This window comes from Herpailurus yagouaroundi, unplaced genomic scaffold, assembly GCF_014898765.1.
Source record: "Herpailurus yagouaroundi ecotype Mexico unplaced genomic scaffold, PumYag 190, whole genome shotgun sequence".
In the NCBI taxonomy this organism is placed as follows: domain Eukaryota; kingdom Metazoa; phylum Chordata; class Mammalia; order Carnivora; family Felidae; genus Herpailurus; species Herpailurus yagouaroundi.
In genome coordinates this window covers 2,425,573-2,441,008 of record NW_024412421.1, presented here as the reverse complement: position 1 = coordinate 2,441,008, position 15,436 = coordinate 2,425,573, and the positions used below count along the sequence as shown (strand labels likewise).

Sequence of the window (15,436 nt, the reverse complement as noted above, 5' to 3'; positions counted from 1 at the left end):
CTTCTGACTGCCTTCTCATTCCACTGCAGCAGTAGCCATCAGCCACTATTGCCAGGGCCGTGGCCAGAGCCCAGAGGTGTGGCTCATAATTTGAGGGCAGACAGACACAGGGGCACTTGACTTTTTATTGCTCCAGAGCACAAAATCCCACCCTCCTCCACAGGTACCCCAGGCTGCATCCCAGGCTTGGAGGGAGGCCCAATCTTCAGGGGCATTCCCTGGGGTTCCACACCGAGGCTGAATCTTTCCCACAATCCCTCTCATTCATGGGAGCCACAAGAATGGGGAGCATCCTCACCTTTCCAGGATGGCCTGGTACACTGGGTTGGGCCCTGGAAAAATGCTCAGGCTGCTCAAAATATCCCAGCCCCAGCAGAGTGGCCAGGCTTTACTAAACTCACACCTCAACGTGGCCTCTCTGACTCTATCCACAGATCTTAGAGAGCCCAATGAGCTTCTTTGACACGACTCCCACTGGCAGGCTAATGAACCGTTTTTCCAAGGATATGGATGAGCTGGATGTGAGGCTTCCATTTCACGCGGAGAACTTTCTGCAGCAATTTTTTATGGTGCTGTTTATTCTTGTGATATTGGCTGCTGTGTTTCCTGCTGTCCTTTTAGTCCTGGCTGGCCTTACTGTTGGCTTCTTCATTCTTTTATGGTAGGTCAATGCACTATTTAAAAAGGAGCATATGAAATCTTGACATATTTGGTTAACTCTGCACAATGACTGGGTAGTGTCAGGTGATGCTGAGTCCCTGCTATCTTCTCTGAATGGGGGGGATCATATTGATTTTTAGTGGTGATGAAATGCCAGGTGCTATGCTCAGTGGTCTTGCATACATCTGGCATTTTAGTCTCAGAGCAACTCTGAAAGGTGGGCATGAATGGGGAGGTTAAGTCTGTGGTCCTAGGCGAGGAAAATAGTAACCATGCTTGTTTTCTGTCTGCTGTTATGCTCTTGACCATGGGGCTCTCTCTGGCATCCTGCTGCTGGAGAAGAGAGGTAAGACCAGTCCTTAGTCACTCTGAGCTTTGGGAACTAGCCCCCACCCTAATCACTGATATGGATAGAGAAAGGCCTCAGGCAGCTAGGCACTGGGGAGTCCTACTGAGGCTGTGCCTCATTTCCACTTCCTCACCCACATTGGAGGGAAGCAGGAGGGTGGATTGACCCCACCCTCAAGGAACCCAGCTCCTCCCTGTTCCTGGAGAGAGTTGGAGTTCTCAGCAGGCAGTGTGGTGGGTATTGTGTAAGGCCAAAGGCTTGGAAATCAGAGAAATTTGCACCAGAGCCCCAGCCCTCCTGCAAAACTAGCTGGAAGACCCTGGGGGAAGCCAGAGAAATACTGCAAGCCTGTGTCTTCATCCCTAAAGGTAACCATTAAAATATACATCTCACCTATGCCAGGGGAGTCTTGTGAGGATCAAATGAGACTGCAGAGCTATAAGTGGCTTACAAATTAGAAAGGGAATACAGTTGACCCTTGAACAACATGGGTTTGAACCACACAGGTCCACTTATATATGGATCCTTTTTATATATATATAAATACAGTACCATACTATAAATGTATTTTCTCTTCCTAATGATTTTTTAAATAGCCCTTTCTCTTCTTTATCTTACTTTATAGTAAGAATATAGTATATAATACATATAAAATATGTGTTAATCAACTGTTTATGTTATCGGTAAGGCATCTAGTCAACAGTAGACTATTAGTAGTTAAGTTTTGGGGGAGTCAAAATTGTTATAAGCAGATTTTCAATTGCATGGGGTGGGGTGGGGGTTGATGCCCCATCTCTTGCATTGTTCAAGAGTCAACTACACAGTGTTATAGAAATGTTTTCATAAAATTCAGCAATATGTTTATTCCACTCCTAGATGCACAAAGTCTTGGGTTGGATGCTGAGGGTCTTAAAGAGGGTCCCCTAGTTGTAAGGGATTCAGCTCCCAAATCCTAGACCTGCCTCTACCCATAAGCAAGGTTGTTTTCATCCAGGGACACCATGCTCAGAGCTGAGTTTTTAGAAATATCATTTTGGCCAGTATGGAGGATGGATGGAGCTATGGAAAGATCAGGACAGGGCTATGGGATGAGAGACTCTTGAAATGTATGGTCTGAATGAGAGTTGAGACAAGTGGCAGCAGTGGGGACAGAAAAGATTTATGAATCATTTCTGAGATGGTCTTTGGGGTTGGGGAATGGGAAATGCCAAGGATGGGTCCAAGATGGGGAGTGATGTGAAGAGCGATGTGAAGGTGATCTGGGAAGGGAAGTGATTTGGGTAATCAAGATTGTGGGCTCACTGTTGGATATTTCAAGTTTGTGGGTCAAGTCCATAGATGGTGCCAACAGATAGTGGGAAAGGAGGGTATATCGGGGTGCATCGGGGCTGGAGAGGTGGATTCTGCATCCTTGGCTTCTGTGCAGGAGCTGGTGTGACCTTGGGAACTGGAGCCCTGGGCTCTCTCTTTGGTCTCCCACTGTCCCCTTGGTGACTCCAAGAAAGGTCACATGACCTCACTGTCCAGCCTCAAGGATTTATTGTGATGACCAAGTAAAATACTTTCTGCAAGTCCTTTGCAAAGATAAAGCATGTCTTGGACACTGCTTCTTAAAATGGACTCCTTGACCTGGCGTTCATTTTTGTAATCCCTGTGTTTGTCTGATCGTTGTTCCTGTCTGTTCTCCTGTTTTATACTGTTGATTTACTTAGCAAAAGGTTTTTCTCTGCTTTGCACCCCTACTTCTTGCTACAAAGATAGGCCAGACCAGGGCTGGTTGTGACTGAATCACCCAAATATTTCCAGCTAACTCACTTGAACTCTGAGCTAATGAGGTTTTCTTTCCTCTTCCTTGGGTTTTAGATGAGAGTCTGGAGGGCAGATTAGACTCACTGTCATGGGCCAGCCTGCCAATGTGCATGCCTGTGGGCAGTAGTCTGGAACTCTGCAGGGTCCTTGAGCTTCAACACCCAGGAGAGTATCACCCTGTGGAGGAGTTTGGTTCTAAAGTCAGCAGCTGAGGCTATGATTCAAAATTACCTTTGAAAATGCCTTTAGAAAACCATGCATTGGAGTTGACACACCAGATATTCCACCAGAATTGGAACAGATCATTTTTTCTTTGGTTGGGTCCCAGAAAGTGGTTGGCTTGTATTAGAAGCTACACTGTATGAAAATTCCTGGTCTTCAAAGACTGGACCCACATCTCCTGCAGCAAGACACTCATGCTACAAGACACACTCAAAACTGAGACCATAGCAAGGAATGGCTTACATTTCTGAGAGACATTTTTCTTTTTCTTACTTTTTTTTGTAGTTTCAAGTTTTTATTTAATTTTTTAAGTTTTTATTTCAAGTTTTTATTTAAATTATTTTATGTATTTAGTTAACGTATAGTGTAATATTAGTTTCAGGAGTAGTGAAACTACTATGTAAGTGTGAACTATGTAAGTGATTCATCACTTACATACAATGCCCAGTGCTCATTACAACAAGTGCACTTCTTAGTACCCATCACCCATTTAACCAATCCCCCACCTACCTCCCCTCCAGCAACCCTCAGTTTGTTCTCCATAGTTAACAGTCAGCTTTATGGCTTGACTCTTTTTTTTTTTACCCCTCTATATTCATCTGCCTTGCTTCCTAAAGTCCACATATGAGTGAAATCATGTGGTATTTGTCTTTCTCTGACTGACTCATTTTGCTTAGCATTATACTCTCTAGCTCCATCCATGTCATTGCAAATGGCAAAATCTCACTCTTTTTTATGGCTGAGTAATTATCCATTGTATATATATATATATACCACATCTTTATCCATTCATCAGTTGATGGACACTTGAGCTGTTTCCACAGTTTGGCTATTGTAGATAATGCTACTATAAACATTGAGGTGCATATATCCCTTTTAATTAGTATTTTTGTATTCTTTGGGTAAATACCTAGTAGTTCGATTGATGGATCATAGGGTAGTTCTACTTTTAACTTTTTGAGGAACCTCCATACTGTTTTCCAGAGTGGCTGCACCAGTTTGCAGTGTAAGAGGGTTCCCCTTTCTCCATAACCTTGCCAACATCTCTTTCCTGTGTTGTTAATTTTAGCCATTATGACAGGTGTGAGGTGATATCTCATTGTAGTTTTGATTTGTATTTCCCTGATGATGACTGATGAGCATCTTTTCATGTGTCTGTTGGCCATCTGTATGTCTTTTTGGGGAAAATTTCTATTCATGTCTGAGACACATTTCTGAGACCGCATCTGTCCCTAGGATGGTTTCTCCCAGGGGAGAGTGGCAGGCCAACCCCTTCATCTTAGTTAGATGGCACCTGTCTGACTTAAACTTTGTCTTGAGTGCATAGTCAGACCTGCAAGTGCTAAGGGCAAGCCCTCAGAGACCCCACTTTGTAGTCTTCTTGATTTTCCTACAGCATTTTCCATGGAGGAGCCCAGGAGCTCAAGAAGCTGGAGAATATCAGCCGGTCTCCCTGGTTCTCCCACATCACTTCATCCATGCAGGGCCTGGGCATCATCCATGCCTATGACAAGAAAGAGGACTGCATTAGCAAGTAAGTACTGCACTGGGCCCCTGCTCCAGGTCTCCCCACTTCACATCTAACCCTGAATGGGAGGTCCTAGGAACAGATGGCCTCTTTGACTCTGAGAAGGGAAGTCTGGGCTGCTGGGGACTCACCATAAGTGAATTGCTGTCAGAATCCAGAAGGAGTACTCTAGGGTACTAAGCCTTTCTTCCTAGTATCTGGGGCCCCAAAAGTGGTGAGTTCATTCAATGACAACCTCAATGTGTGTTTTTACATGTTTTACTTTATGCAGCAGAAGTAAAATGTGCACAATTCAGGAAAGTAGGAGAAAGCAGAAAAAAAAAAAAAAAAGAAAAAAGAAAAAAGACAAAAAAATCACTCAAAGGTCCCTAACTACATCCTATTAATATGTTTATATATTTCCTTCCAGTCTTTTTTTAAAATTTCTTAAGTATTTATAATCATGTTTGTTTCATTTTATTTTTAAATAACATTTTAAACATTATATATCTTATAAAATTTTTTTATTTTTATTTTTTTTTCTATTTTTGAGACACAGAGAGAGAGAGACAGAGAGCAGGGGAGAGAGGCAGAAGGAGAGAGAGAGAATCCTAAGCAGACTTCACACTCAGTATGGAGGCTGATGTGGGGCTTGACTCTGGGATCCCATGACTCTGGGATTATGACCTGAGCTGAAATCAAGAGGTGGACACTCAACCAACTGAGGCATCCAAGCACCCAGTAAAAATAAAATTTAAAGGCCATATTATATTTCACTTAATGGATATACACCTCTTTTCTTCTTTTTAAAGTGTGGGGACTAGATGAGTAAATTTCTCTGGAGTCTTCCAGCTCCAAAGTTCTAAAACACAGTATAAATTGTATCGACCATGTAGGCTCACTGTAGTAGCAAAGACTTCCAAGTTTTAGGGACTTAACACAATACATATTTATTCTTCCTCAAGTCACAATTTAAAGAGCATCCATAGGGTAGGGGAAAGGGATTTTGTTCCACCTGGGGCTTTTCCATCCTGAGGGCTGTGGGGGGGGGGGGGGGTCTTCTCTATGATCCTCTGTCTAACTGGAGAATAAGGTAGGAGAGGTGGGTGCAGGATCCCATGGGAAATTTTTATGGGTTAATTCCAATGAAGATACTTATCATTTCTGCACATTCATTGACCAGATTTCATTCACATGTACTCACCAAACTGCAAGGGAGGCTGAGAAATGTAGTCCAGTTGTGTCCATAGGAGGGAAAAAAATGGAGTTTGGTGAATCTATAGCAGTGTATGACACATAGGTGTTCCACTTTGTTTTGTTTTATTTTTTTCCATATTTTTCTGCCTTAAAAACCTAACACAAACTTCAAGTTTGGGTCTAATTCTTTTTCTCTCTCTTTTCCCACACTTTGCCACCCAGGGTCTCAGTGTAAACTTGGCATCTCAACTTGCCTTTAGTTCAATCAGTGGCTGTGCTCTTCCTAGTTTAACCTATGTGTCATCTGTAGAGAGTCCTGCATCACACATTGACACTTCCAGTGTCCTGATCATGAGGAAAGGCTCCTGTCCATAGAATTACTCATCAACTTACTCATGACAAACAAAACAGATACAAGGTTTGTCTTCCTGCAGATTTTTGTCCAAGGTTTCCAAGGGAATCCTACAGGGCAGCTGAGTCCTACATGATTGATGGGGTCCGCTTCTTTTTAATACTTTCTTTCTGTCATGGACTTTCCAGAGGGCTTGGGCTTCTGACATGTATTGCTTAAAAAAAATTTTATTTTTTAATGTTTTATGTATTTTTGAGAGACAGAGAGACAGGGTATGAGTGGGGGAGGGGCAGAGAGAGAGGGAGACACAGAATCCAAAGCAGGCTCCAGGCTCTGAGCTGTCAGCACAGAGCCCAATGCAGGGCTCAAACCCATGAACTGCGAGATCATGACCTAAGCCAAAGTCGGACGCTTAACCAACTGAGCCACCCAGGCACCCCTGACATGTATTGCTTTTTAAACAAAGCCTTGGGGTCAAATTCCAATTTGATCCCGGCCTTCTGTTTCTTTTGTTCCTGTGCAATCTGACCAACCACACAGATAAGACCTCAGATGACTTCTAAGTCACTTAAACCATCATCTGAATTTGTAAGCTTTATAGCTGTAGGATAGAAACACCATGGTATTTGGAAGAATATTTTAACTAAGCTCTGGGGAAAATAACTTTGAGAGAAACAGAAGGGGGAGGGTGCTACAGGCCCAGCATGGTTGGTCAGAGGTGCTTCTAGACAGAATCTTTGGAGGATCATTGGAACAGGATGAAGCAGCAATGCCCAGAGATGTTCATGACTGTGCCAGTGAGGGGTTTAAACATTGAAGCTCCTTTCCCAATAGGTCAAGGGAACCTTCAGTGGCAGTTGAATCTGATATCTCTCATGGTTAGTTGTTAGTTCAGCCCACTCAAAATTTCAGTCTGGGTCAAGTTGACCCTTGAGCCATGCAGGTTTAGTGGCATCAACCTCCCCCCCCCCCCACACACACACAGTTGAAAATATGCATGTAGCTTTTGACTCCCCCCATACTTAACTACTAATAGCTTACTATACCAATGATATAAAGTTGGTTAACACCTATTTTGTATGTCATATGTATTATATACTATATCTTTACAATAAAGAACACTAGAGAAAGAAAATGTTATTAATAAAATCATAAGGAAGAGAAAATACATTTACAATATTGCATTGTATTTATTGAAAAACATACATGTGTAAGTAGACCTGTTTAGTTCAAACCCACGTTATTCAAGGGCCAACTGTATTCCCTCCCTACACACCCAGAGTTTTGGAGTAGTAATACTGTGCTGTGTGTATGTGTCAGGTGGAGGGGGAGGGCAGGTCTGCTACTGGGAAGCCTTTGGTCTATTCTTTTAAACATTTTCTCCTTTTTCTCCGAGCCTGGTTCCCTGAGCCTGGTGCAGAGGAATGAAGTGAGGGAGGACACATTATTAGGTTATTCTTTCCTTCCTGATGCTCATTTCTGCCATTCCAGCAAATTGTGCAGATGTGGTGTGGCAAGGTGGAGGCTCCAACAGGACCAAGTCCATGGCAGTTCTGCTAGGCTTGCTCATGGGCAAGATCTGCCTGGGTCTTCCAGAGAGCTTTTCCTGTGAAGCCTTCCACCGCATTCCCCTGATCTGGGGCCTCTCTGCCTCATGCTGAGGGATACTGCATTAAGACTGCAGCACCGAAAGTCATCTTCTCTCTGTACCCTCAACTCTAGGAACTGCAGGATTGGGCAGGATCTGCCTTCCACGCATCTAGGGAATGAGCAACTCCAGGGGGGCTTGCCCTCATCCTTAGCAGTGTCATTTCTCTGTCCCTCTGCCCAGTGTCCTTTTTCTTTTTGGCTCAGTGGATACACAACAGGGGTTAAAAGTTGTCAGTTTTTCCTTCTGGAGGAGGCCCCCAGCAACAGCCTTGAATCTTCTTTCTCTGATTTGATAAGGGGAACCAAACATCCTTCTTTCCCTTCTCAACCATCACACACACTGATTCTCCCTAAAGGCAACCTCTGCCAAAATCAGCCCTTACCCTTTTATAGATCAAGGGGCTGTCAATTCCACATGGCCTTTGAGGGAGTGGCTGAATCCAAAATAGAAGTCTTTTGAAGATAGAGCATGAGATACTGAGCACCTTTTTTTCTCAGCTGTGGGTTCTAGTTGTCAGTTCTGGGAAAGAGAGAAAAAGCCCACTCAGCACAATGCTGCCACATAGGATTTCTCAAAAAATGTGCATATCAAAGATGCCTATGGCGGCAGATTTTAAAGAGTATGGATGGATATATGCATGTCTTTGTAAGAGTCTTATGTAAGAGTGCATTAGCTCTTGATTAAAAATTCCTCTTTGTGGAGCCTGGGTGGCTCAGTCAGTTGAGCATCTGACTCTTGATTCTGGCTCAGATCATGATCCCAGTGTTATGGGATTGAGCCCCATGTCAGTCTCTGTGCTCAGCATGTATCCCACTTAAGATTCTCCCTCTCTCTCCCTCTGCCCCTCTCCCCCACTTGCATATGCACACTCTCTCTCACTCTCTCTAAAATAAAGAAAAAGAAAAAGAAAAAAAATCCCCTTGCCTTAATTTTCTGGTAACCCTAACCCTAGCTCTGTGGAAGTACAACTGACTCCTGTTTTGTATGATTTTTTAATTTTAGGTTTAAGATGCTAAATGATGAAAATTCCAGCCATCTCCTGTACTTTAACTGTGCTCTCAGGTGGTTTGCTTTAAGAATGGATGTCCTCATGAACATTGTCACCTTCATCGTGGCCTTGTTGGTGACTCTGAGCTTCTCCTCAATTAGTGCTTCATCCAAAGGCTTGTCTTTGTCTTACATCATCCAGGTAACACCTAGTATAAAGTTAGGTTTGGCCTGGAGGCTCTGGCATAGGGCATTACTAGGGAGGATGGATGTAAGAGAAGATCCAACTCAAATGGGTGCAACAAACAGGGAGAGCTTACTGGTTCACATCACTAAAAGGCATGACAGTTGTGTGGGCTTCAGGAATAGTTGGATCATAGCCCCTGGCTTTGTCCTTGTTCTGTGATGACTTCCTTCATGGTTGTACAATGGTGACTGGCATTCTCTGAGAGCTGCAACAGGAAGGAAGGAGGAAGAAAGCTTTTCCTACCCTAGTCACGGAGCAAAAGCCTTGAGCTTTACTCTTACTGGATTAGTTTAGGCATCCCGGAACAAATTAGTGCCTGGATAGAATTGGGATGATTGGCTTAGGTCAAAGGATGGAGTCACACACCATCCTACCCCCAAGTCACAGAACTGTCCCATAATAGAGATCAGGAAAAGGATGCTGGAGAGGCAGCCATGATGTCTATGACAAATAATACTGACTTCTCCTTTTGTTTGCTTTGGTATTTTTCTTTTCAAGAAAATAACAGTAATAGGAAAATAATAGTAATACAGAATAATAATAATAATCAGGAAATACATGCCATTTGAGGTACTATTGTAAGTCATGTATGTGAATTAATTCATTTATTCCCACAACAATCGATGAGATAGTTTCTGCCATAGTCCTCACCTTATACATGATAAAACTTAGGCTTAGAGAGATTTGTCCGACATCACACACTTGTCATGTGTTAGAGCTAGGGTTTGAACCTAGGTCATCTGGGTCTGATACCTATCTGAGTGTGAATCTTGAGGGTGTGTGTGTGCATGTGTGTGTATGTGTTGGTCTAAGGATAAAGTGTCCAGCTACGTCTGGTTGGGAGAAAGATGAGGACTGGTAAACAGATGGGTCTATAGACAGACTACTGATCAGTATTTCTGTGGCTCCTTCTTACACCTGGAGCCTGTCTGAGTTCTGCTAGATAGAAATCTCTGTAAGCCCTGAAACACATTCTGCCTCCTTTCTATTAAAAGGCTCTTCTTCCCTTTTCCATCTTCCATAAATCTGTGACTCCTTCGTTCAGTGCTATCTCTTCCCAACCCTCTTGCCCTTAAAGTTCTATTCCTCTTTGAAAATCTCTCTGATATCATTTTAATGGCATTTTAGGAAGGGGGAAGAACAAAACTATATTCTCAGATCTTTATCTTAAGTGGGAAAAAATGAATTTTTCTTGGGTAGCTAGTTTTCCTCATTGATGGATGTTTTTACTTGTTGTTGCCTAGTAAGATATAAAGCAGATGATATTGAATAGATCCCCTTGGTCCAAGTGAAACAGCTTTCCTCAACTGAGGGCATGCTTTTTGGGGGATATCATCAGCTTTCTGTGAGATTGTTTTCAAATATTCCTGTAAGACTGGAGAATTTGCACACACTGGAGGACTTCCCAGGGACTTAAAGGGATGATACCCTTGAATTTAATAAAATGCACATAAGCCCTTTTTAAGGGCAAGGTTCATTCATTCATTCACCAGATAGCCACTGAGAATCTACTGTGAGCCAGGAATTCTGCTAGGTGCTGTGGATTCAGCAGCAAACAATCTGGACAGGTCTTGTTCTCATAGAGTTTATGGGATAAAAAGAGATATAACATGGGATGGAATAAATAAGTGCACAAGCAAATAAGTGAGAAGGTTTCAGAAATTGTTTATTATGAAGATAATAAAACAGGGTAATGTGACTGTCAATGGGGAAGCAACATGAGATTCTATAGTCAGAGGAGAACTCTGCTAAGAGGTGACTTCCAAGCTGGTACATGAATGACAAAGAACCAGCCAAATAGGATGGAAGGGAGGATGCTCCAGGCTGAGAGGCCAGAGCAAGGCTTGGGGTAGGTAGGAGCTGGGTGCATTTGAGCCATTCAGAAGGTCATGTAGCTTGAGCAGAGTAGAAAATAAGGTCTGAGGTGTTGGTGGAGAGAGACTATGTAAGGCTTTGTCAGCCATGGAATATAAGGTTGCTTTTATATAAGGGCTGGATGATCCTCTTTGTGAGAGGCTGTGCTATGTGTTATAGGATGTTAGCCTCCATGACCTCTAACTAGGAAATCCCAGTAGAACCTCCCTCCTCTAAGGTTGTGACAACCACAAGTTTCTTTAGACATTGCTAAATGTCTCCTGAAGGGCATAATCACCCAGGTCAAGAGCCACTGCTCTAAGAGAAATAGAAAGCCAGTGGTGTGTGTTAAGCAGGCAGGCAACAAGGGAACCATGCAAAGGGTGTGGACCTACACCACTGCCCCCTGCCATTTACCTGCTTGGGCCACACTGCCTCCTTGTTAAGGTCACTTGCTGCTACTCAGAGCTACCCAAATCCTGAGTTTGCCTGGCGGACTTCTTTTTATAAATGCTTCTGCTCACACAGTTCCTTAACTGCCCTAACAGAGGCAAACCTCTCCCCCACCACCTCCATTCTGACCATTCTTTCACATCCTGTTTTATTGGCATCTTACCTTTTCTTGAAATGACGTGTGTCTTATCCTGCCAGCCTGCTAGAACATAAGCCGTGTGACTGTAGGGGTTTTGTCCATCACATTCAGCCCTGGAAAACAAGCCCTTCTGTGACAGGGCCTGGCCCACAGTCACTGCTCACCCAGTGAAAGAAGACCTGGTCCTGCCTTGAGCCCACTAGCCCACCTTGTGACTGAAGCAGGTGCTGTTGGTGCACCAACCTTCCAGGGCAGCCTGGTTGGCCTCCTGCTGCTACGAGAAGGTGCCCAGTCCAAGCCCAGGGCAGCCTGCAAGTGTGGGGAATTCCCTAAGCCAGAAGTGGCCCCCAAAATTGTTGAAGGGCATCAGTGGGTATGTAGCCCAGCTTCCTCAGGACAACTCAAGTGTGTTCCATGCAGTGTCCCAGAGCTTCCAGTAGGATCGAATTTTGGGTACCTACAAGTGAACCTCTCATGACTTACTTTCTGTTCTGTACGTCACTTCTCCCAGCTCCCACTGGTACTTTTGCGGTCCACCTCCTGGATTAATTTCCTAGGGCTGCTGTAACCAGTCACCATAAGCTAGTGGCTTAAAATCAGAGAAATTTATTCTCTTACAGTTTTGGAGGTCAGAAGTCCCAAATCAAGGTGTAGGCAGGACCTTGTTCCCTCTGCATGCTCTAGGGGACAAGCCATTCCTTGTCTCTTCCAGCTTCTGGTGGCTGCTGGCATTCTTTGGCATTTCTTGTATTGTAGCAGCATCACTCCAACCTTTGCCTCTGCCTTCATATCTTCTTCTCTTTTGTGTCTTCTCTTCCTCTGTCTCTTATAAGGATACTTGTCATTGGATTTAAGGTCCATCCAGGTAATCCAGGATGATCTCAAGATCCTTACTTATACCTAAAGGTCTTTTTCTTTCAAATGAGGTAACATTCACAGGTCTCAGGGATTTGGAGCATACATATCTTTTTGGGGGACCTCCATTCAACCTGCTTTCACTCCAATTTCAGGGTTGGTTTCTGGGGGATTCTGGCCTAAGATAGGTGACCTTAGCAAGCCACATTCCCCACTCTGAGCCTAGATATTCTCATGTCTGAAGCAAACAGATGGGCTAAATGATTTCCTTCTACCCATGATGATCTGTGGCAATGGGATTTCAGTGGCTGCTTGGCTGCCTGTTGGGTAAATCACGGAGGGCATGGAAGTGCAGGACCATGCCAGATGGCAGCAAGGGGTGGATACCCAGCAGCTCTGTGGCCCTGGGAGATTCCAGCTTAGACCAAGAGTGATCAAGTGGTACTGTGGTGGGATGGTTCATGCCATCTGGAGTGTCAGGGAAAATGTCATTACCCATTTGGTTCCGAATGCAGAGGAATATTTAAAGGCAAAACACTGCAGTGTCTTTACTTCTGGGCACTTGGCTGGGAATGCAGGCATGTTTTTGTGTGGCTCTGAGTGAGGCTGGTGAGGGGTAATTCACAAGGGCTGCCCCTGAGGGTGGGGCAGCAGAACCCAAGGGAAGAAAGGGATCTAACTCAGCTTTTGCTTCTCTACAATAGCTAAGCGGACTACTCCAAGTATGTGTGCGAACAGGGACAGAGACCCAGGCCAAATTCACCCCCGTGGAGCTGCTCAGGGAGTATATTTTGGTAAGAAATTAGTGCATGCCAGAGGAAGGGCTAGTTAACTCTGGCAGAATTTATGCAGGCATTGATTTTTTGACATGTGAAAGGGGTCTTTTTAAAAACTGAAATTTGTTGGGGTGCCTGGGTGGCTCAGTCGGTTAGGTGGTAGACTGTTGATTTTGGCTCAAGTCATGAACTCACAGTTGTGAGACTGAGACTTGCATTGGGCTTCAAGCTGAATGTGGAGCCTGCTTGGGGTTCTCTCTCTCCCTCCCTGTGCCCCTCGTTGTGTCATGCACACACATGCTTTCTCTAATAAAAACAAACAAGCAAACAAACAAATAAAATAAAAACTGAAAATGAACCACAACCCTCTTCTTAAAGCCCATATTTTTTTTTTTAATTTTTTTTCAACGTTTATTTATTTTTGGGACAGAGAGAGACAGAGCATGAACGGGGGAGGGGCAGAGAGAGAGGGAGACACAGAATCGGAAACAGGCTCCAGGCTCTGAGCCATCAGCCCAGAGCCCGACGCGGGGCTCGAACTCACGGACCGCAAGATCGTGACCTGGCTGAAGTCGGACGCTTAACCGACTGCGCCACCCAGGCGCCCCTTAAAGCCCATATTTACCATACAGTCTAAAGTACTTTAAGTTGAGGAAGAGATTCTTTTTTTAAAAAAAAAAATTTCCTCAAGGGCAGTTTCTGCATACAAAAATAGAAATCAGTGGCTAATTTTAGTTTCTAACGATTACCATTTGATTGACTAAAATTGTAAATTGAAAAAAAAACAATGGTTGAACTCTTCTTTAAAAGCTTTTATGTTCAACTTACAAATCCTGCTATTCTTTGAAAAGTCTAGACAAGTCAAGCAATCACTTTTAAGGGCCTTTGAATAGCATTTGGCCTCATTTACAAACTTAATTAAACTCTTTAAAACATTAAACTGCATTTTAAAATTTAGCACATTCCATTTCCTTCTTAAGTATCTCGATTATCTGATTTAACAAACAAACCTTCCAGAGGTTATATAAATCTAATAAATTACACTTATAAATATAGTAAGCTTTAAATTTGCATAACCATCCCAATGCTGTGGATGAACAGTAAGCTTTTAACTTAAAAATCATGTCTAAATAAATTATTCAATTATACATTTTAAATTAGAATCACAGGCCCTTATGTTACTAATATTATTATACTTGAAACACAAAATATGCAGATTCCTTAAACTGAAAATACTGTTACAATTTTGCTTCTCTTAAATATTCTCGTTATTAATTCTAGATCTCCTGGGGGTTAAAAATATTCACTGTGTAGGAATACAGATATTTTATCAGTTAATTGTAGTTTCTTATCACAGATTTGGACTCGCCAGCCACCCCACAGGGCACACGGGGGCCTTACTTCTCATGGCTCACAGGGACTTCAAAATTTTAGAGGAGGTGGTGTTCTAACACAGCCAAGTTGAGTAGAGCAACTTGGCTTAGACTTTGCATTTCTTAGACACTTGCAGATACTGAAATTGTATCTGACTGAACTCTGCAAATCTCAAGATTTGGTCTGGATTTGCCACACAGCTTCAAGGTCACAATGCTGACACTTGCCCAGACCCACATGGCCCCGTATGAGCTGTCCCTTATAGTTGTCCATCTCTCTATTCACTAAGCTCCAGCCACCTAACTTTTCTTTCTATTCCTCAAAGTGCCCAAGCTTGTTCTGGCCCCAGGGCCTTTGCACTAGCTGTCTACTCTGCCTGGAAGGTTCTGAACTCAAATTTTCTTATATCAGCATTCTAGGTCTCAGATTGAATCGCACATCCTCATAGATGCCTTCTTCAACCCTTAAGTTACTTTTACTCTGCCTACCCCTTTCACTACACACATTGTCTTCATTTTTATTTTTTTTAATGTTTTATGTTTGTGTTATTTTATGATTTATTGTCTTTATTTCTGATTTTGTTTCTTATTTATTATCTGACTTCCCCATTGGAATGTGACTTCTTTAGTGGGTTTCTTGATCTAGCACACCACCACGAACACCAGTGCCTAGAATTGTGGGAATGCGTGAATTAATTAAATGAATGGAAAAGTGAATGATTGTTAACCTGTCATTGGTTATTCTGTTTTCCAGACCTGTGTTCCTGAATGCACTCACCCCCTCAAAGTGGAGACTTGTCCCTGTGACTGGCCCAGGCGTGGGGAGATAACATTCAGAGACTATCAGATGAGATACAGAGACAACACTCCCCTTGTTCTTGATGGGCTGAACTTGAGCATTCAAAGCGGGCAGACAGTTGGGATTGTTGGAAGAACAGGTTCTGGTGAGGACAGGGTTGTTTTCTTTGCATTTCCACTGGGGGTGCTGTTTGAGCCACACCAGAG

At 43.3% G+C, this 15,436-nt stretch overlaps 1 protein-coding gene across 6 annotated transcripts in view; it reads left to right on the top strand.

Moving 5' to 3' along the window:
• Positions 1-15,436, top strand: part of ABCC12 (ATP binding cassette subfamily C member 12) — an 85,426-nt gene that overhangs the window by 64,630 nt on the left and 5,360 nt on the right. For all 6 annotated transcript variants that reach the window (XM_040497939.1, XM_040497937.1, XM_040497940.1 and 3 more), the window contains 5 exons: positions 435-661; positions 4,437-4,574; positions 8,750-8,936; positions 12,987-13,076; positions 15,186-15,375. In XM_040497939.1, the coding sequence (XP_040353873.1) occupies positions 435-661; positions 4,437-4,574; positions 8,750-8,936; positions 12,987-13,076; positions 15,186-15,375 (832 nt within the window). The remainder of the gene's footprint in view (positions 1-434; positions 662-4,436; positions 4,575-8,749; positions 8,937-12,986; positions 13,077-15,185; positions 15,376-15,436) is intronic.